The following is an 8,713-nucleotide window of genomic DNA, read 5'->3' on the forward strand; positions in this document are numbered from 1 at the left end:
TTAGGAGTCCTCTAAATATAGCCTGATGGTGATAACACTTTCTGGGCGTTCAGCCCATGTCAACGATGTCGATGTCGAGAAACTCCGCACTTAGACACGACCAACGCGAGTTGTACGACTAAACATGTCAGACGGTGTTACACATGACAAATGTTACACTGACAAACACGGGTTACAAGTGACAAACATTTCTTAGAAATAAAAATACTTCACATGCTACCATGACAAATGTATGCTACAAATCACGTGTTTCTTCTTTACCTATACAATGCACGTTTCCCGGCAGCAAATGCAATGCAGACCACACACAGGAAATGCGCAATGAGAGAGATGCTCTACGTCCTTGTCGGAAAGCCTTTTCGCAGATGTATTGCCTTCATATAGCCACATCACATTTTTGGCCAAGCTTATGTCGTCCTCAATATAAAAAAAATGTGCAAACGTGAAAAATCGATTGTGATGCTGAGCGATGCTCACTTGCATGTCGTTCCTATGCCCTCGCGTTCACAAGTCGAGAGATAACGGTCAACCACCCGTACTTGACTAGCTTGTGCTGGGAGGAGGGAATGCTTCTGTTGTTGGCAGGGAAAAGCATCAGGACAAGCTGGTTGTTTTTTTGTTTGGTGTTTGTTTTTTGGTTTTGTTTTTTTTTTGTTTGTTTTGTTTTGGGTTGGTTGTTGGTTTTTTTGAGGGGGGGGGTTGTTTGTTTTGTTCTTTGCTTGGATTTTTTTGCGGAGCTGTACACTATATTATGGCGAGTGGCATGCATTGTTTAATATCACCGAGACGATTTGACACGGAGTAACTCCAATCTGCCGGCAATGATATGGCAATTTGCCACCAGGAGTTGGCATGTCTGGCGGTAAAATGGTGGTAATTTGTGTGGAGGTGGGAAAGGGGAGTTTAGCTCTATGCCCGGCAGGGGCTTCACAATGATTTAGGAGATAGCGGGATGGCCGACATTGGTCACGTGCACATTTGAATGGGAATCGACTGAATGCATGGTAATGGTTACATTGTGATTTCTGCGAGGATTGGAGCAGGCACAGCAACTGGATGCTCCTTATTGTTCACATGGAGGTATTGCTCACGTGTCCGACAGTGATTACATGGTGATTTGTGCAGACGGTGGCTAAGTGTCCGACATGAGGAACGTGCGGTGATTTCTTCGGAGAGGAACCTTGATTCCAACAGTGGTTTCAAGTAGCTGGCGAAAATTAATGTCGGAAAGTGGCTGGGATTTTGCCCTACTAATGTCTTGCATGTCGTCGATTAGTGATCAGACGCTTGGAGGTCGACAGAGAGAGTAAGCAGGGGGCGGAGGTGATAAATCAAGAGGAGACAAAGAAAAATTAAATGACTAAAGGAAAAGTTGTCTTCTTTATCCACTATCCCACCAAAGGTTCATTAGTGGCAACGTTCTCCCTCAGTTTCCTCTCCCCTCCATCATCCGAACCACTTTAGAAGCAGCGAAGAAAATCTGAGCCACGCTACAGATAAATGTTTCACAACATGCATCGGGCTCAGACCTTGCTAGAAAATCCTTCTCTTTCCTCATCTCTTCCTCTCCGTTGTCTTCAAGAGATTAATTTACTCACGAACAGCCGAGGAAACCGTCCACCGTGCAGACAGACCTCTCTAAGAACCCTTTCGGCCAGTTTTGCCCGACATACTCTGAACGGCTGTTGCTAGTTCTGGAAGAGGAGATTCTGGGATACATTCCTCCGTGACCTGACGCCTGAGAGCTTATGTGATTAGCTGGAACTGCAATGAAACGGCTGCGGGCATTACATTCAGACGGAGGAGCGGGCGTATAGCCGTGGTGACACGAGCAAACATGACAGGGCCTGGGTTTTGGCCTTGTTGGCAATTGCACTTCGAATTACCCTACATCACCTCGCTCTTGTCACCAAACAATTTCTTGTGTCGTATCTGTCCCTAAGGAGATTGGGGGAGAGAAGATTCGTACCAACCTTCAAAGAATCAAGGGTTTGTGCGCGAATAAACTCACGCACAGCAAGAGACAGACAATGAGAGATTGAGGGACGAAAATGCCACGTCCTTGGAAGAAACGATCATGCAAAAAAGAATATTGTACAACGGGGAGAGCGGCCGGAAAAGATAAAAAAAACTTTCTGAAAGTTGTCTCAGAAAAGTAGAATACAATAGAGAAAGTTTATGAAGTGCAGATTTTTCTGTAAAAGCCAAGTTATGTTCGTTTCGTTTCAGACGAAATGGCTGAACTCCGGGCCTCTTGAAGATGCTAAAAAGGAAAGTGTCTTTAACACTACCTACTCCATCTTCTTCAGTTTGAAAAATGCATGCTTGGAGTACTTACTGTAGCAAAGATTATTTTCCTCTTTCTTCAAAACTCTAATAAAATGTACTTCAGCAACACAAAACAGGAGGTCATTTTAAACTGCCTAACCAAACCGACCTTTACAAAAACACACGAAGCTGCATAAAATATAGCAGTGTAAGCGAAATGTTCAATTACAACTATTACAATTTTTTTGAATACAGTGTATTCCTTTTCCAAAGAAGTGAAGGAAACATTCTTGGTCTTGCCGGCAATCTCGACATTTTTACCTGTGTTTATGCTTGTACATATGTGTATATACATATATAATATCATAAGTATAAGTCTTCAGTTACTATGACTTTTTCTATGTATCCTATTTTCTTCTCAATTTTCTTCTCTATTTTTTAATTGTATATACGCCACTAGAAAAAGCATGGAAATGTTAAGAATACAGAGTTATAACTATAAAGATAGTAACATTTTGGCAGAAGTTTGAGTTTCTTCCCAACGGCGTTAAAACCCCAACAGCTACAAAGAACCAACCTCTACTTATTGCATCCTTCGGCATCTCAAAACCACAAAATGTAAGCTTCTAGTGCCGATCGTTGCAGGTATTTACAAACACTCACTTAAAGCCAAAGTATCCCTGACATGAAATAAGTACTTGATCGCATTTTGATGACCAATGACTGGACGGCAGGACCTCGATGAGGTCACAGATTGGCTTCCGGTCAATCGATCATCTAAACCAGCAGGTATTCACCAACCACTTTACTTAAAAATTGGTCAAAGTTTCCATCCGCCTTCAAGAAAGGCCCCCTCGGTAAAGCTGCGAAGTAATACAGTAATTGTCGCGACCACTATATATTTCACAGTCCTCAGCTTTGGCCAGACTTTGCGCCATCTGGACTGCCGACAGGCGGCCGACCCAGACGCTTTGCCTACAGGCCGGGGATGTAAGCAGACCGAGAACACAGGACAAAATCGCCCTGAAGACGGATTACTCGGTGATCATCTGACATTATAGGGAATTATACTACATAAATCGAACAAGAGAAGCCTTTTGAATTTCTACAGACGACGAAAACTGTGAAACTTTTACTGCGATTTCTTCAGTCCCACTTTGTTAAAAATGTGTGCGCTGATTGGTTAGGAGTCAGTTGTGGTTGGTCTGTACAGTTGTCATTTGCTATAGAATTGCTTAATGTTTTTATTAATTTCTTCTTTCGTTTTTTTATTTGTTCGATCTCTCTTCGTTCGTCAATTCATTTATTCGTTCGTTTCCTTAGTAACTTAACAACAGAATCGAGTTACTACTATTGGCAGTAGCACTCTGAAGAAAATCATTGGACTGCTTGCAGATAAACTTCCGCGTTAACTTCTGGAACAAGGCCGATTCCCCCAATTCACTTCCGGTTTAACTTTCAACGTGAAGAGGAGCAGAGGATGCAAGTTCTTGTGTTAGAGGAAGTACAAAAGCTCAAGCTTTATGGTCTTTTCTGTTTTCAGTTTATTGGCTCGTGAGAAGTCGTGAGAAGTCGTGAAGACGACGACTTTTGCCAAAAAGAAAAAAAAAAAGGTAAAAAGTAACAAACTCGTACAAGTATACTGTTGGCTTAAGAATTTTATCGCGGTTCCGGATATTAAACTGTTAAATGGTTCACCGAGACCAGACAGCCTGCAACTTCGTGAAAAGCTAAAAGTAGGTGTCAGCAGACGACCACTAGTCCACAGATATACGTCCGTGGGAAAATCGAAAGCGACCTGCGTAATCAACAGTCGTCTGCAATGAGCACCATCGTACCTTACCATCCTCCTCCTCCTCATGAATTTCCCCTTCCTGACGTGAATGATCTCTTCCGTCTAATGGTGACGTCACAGCCATCAGGGACCTTCCTCAAGCAATTCAGACTAACGGTCGTTAAGAACCAACAGACTATCGTTAGTTTTGCTTCGATGCATGCAGACCGGAAGTTACGCAAGTTTGCTTAGAAATGAAGTTTTCCATACATTAAGATAGCAGACGAGAGTAGAACACAAAAATGTCGAGCGGGGGAAGGGCAAGAAAGACTGTTTTGACACTGCGCACGATGTCACCGAATTTTGATGACAATGGACTGAATGCCTCGATCGTGGGAATAAAGGTCAAAGGAGCTTCAGGGGAAAAAAAGAAAAAAAAACAACTGTATGCTGGGTTGGGTGGGAGATGGGTGGTCTAATCTCTTTACTACCCGTGGGTTGAAACACAAAAGACCACTAAATCTTTCAATTATGTAAAGTAGGAATAATGCGAGACACGTTCCCCGGATACTGAGGTGCACAGCAAGGTTTTCAAGGACGAACTCGTCTTTAAGAAATGATTCTCGAGACAAACTCAGGTAGTCCTCTCTCAATCCTTGATATGAATCTGTCCTGTCTGCTTGTCTGTTTGTCCATTCTCCCCTCCCTCCCCCCTCTCTCTCTGTTTCGCTCTGTGAATGGGAGGGGGTGTGTTTCTTTACCCACACCCACACTCCAACTCCCTTCTTCTCCCACTGACATCTGATTTATCAAAACAGCGACCGACCGACTTTCCTGCATGCCCTCTCGGGCAAATTAAAAGACAAACAGGAATGATCCTAAATGACGTACGATCTTCTACATGGAAATCAGGCAATGGAAACTTAAGAGCGAGAGCGGTGCCGGACTTGATATGTTCACGGTGTCTTTATTTCGCCCTCAACCAGATTGTGCGAGGCCGCAGCGTAAGCCTTATCATCAAAACCTTGAATGAATCCACAGCCCGGCAATCTGGTTTGATAGCTCAAACGTGCGCAATAACCGACGACAGCGCCACCGTTCGTGCCAGGCGTTTGGGAGCATGCTGAGCCCTCGTCACCATAACTCTCGAGTCGCACTGAGCAGGCATAAGCCCAGCTGCTTGGGTAGGCCGAGAGACGTCATCAGCCCAGTTCCCAGTCAGAACTCGATCATAACCGTCCCCAGAGCAATCCCAGAGTGTGTGCTGGTATGCACCAATCATAATCATCTTCAGAATCTTTTTTGCTCCCAGTGTTTTGTGATTTTTTGTCAGGGACCGATCGTAAACAGCTATGGCTGGGCAAAGAAAGAACTTTGTTCACCTGAAAATTTGGCGAAAAATGTTAAAGAAACAAAATGAAATCTCATCCTTTACAGAAAAGTAATTACACAACAAAATCTCTCAACAGTAAGTCAGTATCCCTTTTCCTCCTTATTAGAATGTTCAAACTACCTGCCTCAGGCAAAGCATTAAGTTCACTGTGCAGGTCAGTTTAGTATGTAAATGAAGACCTTCTTCCTATGGTTTGACGTGGAACGACCTTAAGACATATTTTAAAACACTTTTCCCACCAGTTACAAGAGGTGAGACGGTTCGTAGTTTTCGTTCGCCTCTTCACTTTCATTTATTTATTTTTTTTTTTTTTACATGCCTTGTACTACGCCTTGAACTTATGTGAGACTTGTTTCTGCTGCAGGTGAGCAACATGTTCATCGTGTCGCTAGCCGTCGCCGACCTCATAGTCGGCCTGATCGTCATGCCAATGTCAACCATCTACATCTTCACGGGCAGCTGGCCCTTTGGCGTGGCCGTTTGCCAGATCTGGATCGGCATAGACTACACAGCATCCACCGCCTCCATTCTTAACCTCTTCATCCTCAGCTTGGACCGCTACTGGTCCGTACGCGCGCCTCTCCAGTACCTGCACAAACGCACGCGCAAACGGGCCCTCAGCATGATCTCCCTTGTGTGGGTGGTCAGCTCGTTGTGGGTCATCCCCATCGCCGGGTGGCACTACTTTGCTCACGGTGGCCACCGGACCGTCCCGCCGGATGTGTGTGACACGGAGTATGCCAAAGACTCGGTCTTCAAAGCCGTGACAGCTTTCTTCAACTTTTACCTCCCTCTGTCTGTCATGTACACTTTGTACATCCGCATCTTCATCGAGATCCGCAAAAGATCTGAGTTCGAGCTGGGCCAGCGGATTCCGGGCAGGAAAAGACTGTCGTACCACGTGAAGACCAACCCTGGCCTCTCTCACGATGACCGAGACAGCGACCAGGGCGACGACACATTCTCGGAAGGATCACCTCACGCGCATGACGTACCACGATGGACAAATTGTGGCGTTGCAGCAGATCCAATATTGCGGCGGTGGCAGCAGCAGTAGTAGCATGGACTCGAACAACAGGGTCCGGCAAAACGGCGCGAGGACCAAGCCCCACAGCGGGACAAGAACATTGCGGCTGCCGACTTCTCGGCGGCCCGTGCTGAGTGCACGGGAAGCGCCATCGCCTCTAATGTCGACGTCTGTGAGAACAGGACCTCGAAAGGTGGAATATATTTACGACGAGAACGTTCTAGATCCCCAGACGGAGAAATTAGAGCGTTACTTCTACGAGGATCACGTGACGAGACGTTGTCTGCCCTTGTCTCGCACGATGCTGTCAGGTGACCGTCACCGGACGCCGTACAGAGGAGCAGCGGGCTTTGCTACGTGCCCTGGTTCATTCACCGGAGGAAACCTCGAACACGATGAACAGGAAGCCGTGAAACTACGTGGCACGTGCCGAAGTTCTAGCAGTGGTGTTCTTGATGATGTTATGTACAAGAGGATCAACTCCAGCAGCTGCATCCGGTTTGCTTTTGGCACCGTTGATGCTCACCCCACGAAGCTCAAGCCAGTTGACTTCGTCGACATTGTGCCAACCTCGCTGGGGAGAGAACTGCGCTCTAAGTCTGCGTGTGGTTCGTCCATGATGGGCATGGGACGGGAGGACGGACTGTTCCGCACGGACGACTCTGCTTCCACCACACCCACTAGCTCTTCCGGTTCCACCTTCGACGACGGCCGGCGAGGCGGGCGTACCGACACCAAAACCATTCCGAGAGCTTCACGCTGGTCAGCGGCCTGCGGCGCATGCGCCTAGCTGAGACTCTCGCCGAACAAACACTGGCCAGCGACACTGGTGTCAGTGACCGGTGCCTGGGTAGCGACAACGACGACGCCAGCGATTCGGACGGCAAGGGGGACATTTTTGTGTTGAGAGACGATCGGGACCGCCGACTGACCGGCCCCATGATCAACTTGCGCCATCGTATTAAGAACTTCCGGGTCAGCTCCTTCCTGACGAAGGAAATCAAGGCCGCTCGCCAGCTGGGTGTCATCATGGGCGCCTTCACACTCTGCTTCCTGCCCTATTTCATCCTCTTCCTTGTCGTGGCTTTCTGCGATGACTGCATTGAGCCCGGGCTGCTGACGGCGGCTACATGGGTGGGCTACCTCAACTCCACCCTCAACCCGTTCCTCTACCCGCTGTGCAACATCACCTTCCGGCGAAAGTTCCGCTCCATGCTGCAGAGGCGGTCTTCGTCATCCGCCACGCACCACAGCTGTTACGACCGGAACAGCATGAGCAGGGCACGATACGACTGACAGATGGCTGTGCTCAAACACTTTGTCAGATCACGATCAAGGCATTTGTCTTTTTCTGGTTCCTATTCTTGAATCATCTCTGTGACGACGGCCAATGTGCAATATGTGGTCTTAAATGCTGAAACCAATTTTGGATGACTTATTATCTAGCACGTGTCAAAAGTGTTTACGTGATAAAAAATAATGTCACGAATTTGTTTCCACTCTTAGAATCACACGCACAACTATACGAAAGGTGTGAAAGATTTAACCAGAACAGAGAAAACAAAACGAAACACATGTCAAAAATATTTCAAATTTGAGTAGAAATTTATTCTGTTTACAATTGTCACCACCATTTATTCTGGACATCCTAAAGTATGCAACGAAGACTTTGCGATTGAAATGAACGATTGGTCTTTTTTTTAACTTTCGTCTTAATTAGTTGATTATTTCGTTGAGCTTTAATTCCTGTTGTTTTGTTATAATGTGAGAGATATGCCAGGTGTGTCCGTGTAAGTACAAACGTAATTCGAGGACTGCTGACGGTCTGCCGGGTCCAAACTGAATGTTTTTAGTTTTAAACGAACCATTTAACAGCTTAATATCACGACTTGCTGTAAAACTCTTAAAGTCGACAGTATACTTACAATACGTTTGTTAGTTTTAACTTTTTCTTTGGAAAAAGCCGTCGTTCTCATTTCTTAGATCCAATAAATTGAAAACACAGCAGACGATACAATGTAAGCTTTTGTACCTCCGTCATCGCGAGAGCTCGCATCGTCTGCTTTTCTTTTACGTTGTTGGGGGTCGTCTCCAAGCAGTCCAGCTCCTACTTGATAGTGAGAAAAGGTGCGGTATAATAACGGTATTTATTTACTTAACATTACAGCCAACAAAAATCATGTTTTGCAGTTTAATTGCAGGTCAAAGCTTGTCGACTTGTACATCCATCTTTCCACGCTTCCAATTATCA

General features: G+C 45.9%; 1 protein-coding gene across 1 annotated transcript; it reads left to right on the forward strand.

The window, feature by feature from the left end:
• The first annotated feature begins 2,987 nt into the window (after positions 1-2,987).
• On the forward strand, positions 2,988-8,713 carry LOC112572182. The gene is given in 4 exon segments (XM_025251753.1): positions 2,988-3,057; positions 5,783-6,460; positions 6,462-7,251; positions 7,254-8,713. Coding segments are annotated over 4 exon segments (2,043 nt in total). The 3' UTR covers positions 7,759-8,713.

This window comes from Pomacea canaliculata, linkage group LG9 (assembly GCF_003073045.1).
Source record: "Pomacea canaliculata isolate SZHN2017 linkage group LG9, ASM307304v1, whole genome shotgun sequence".
NCBI lineage: Eukaryota > Metazoa > Mollusca > Gastropoda > Architaenioglossa > Ampullariidae > Pomacea > Pomacea canaliculata.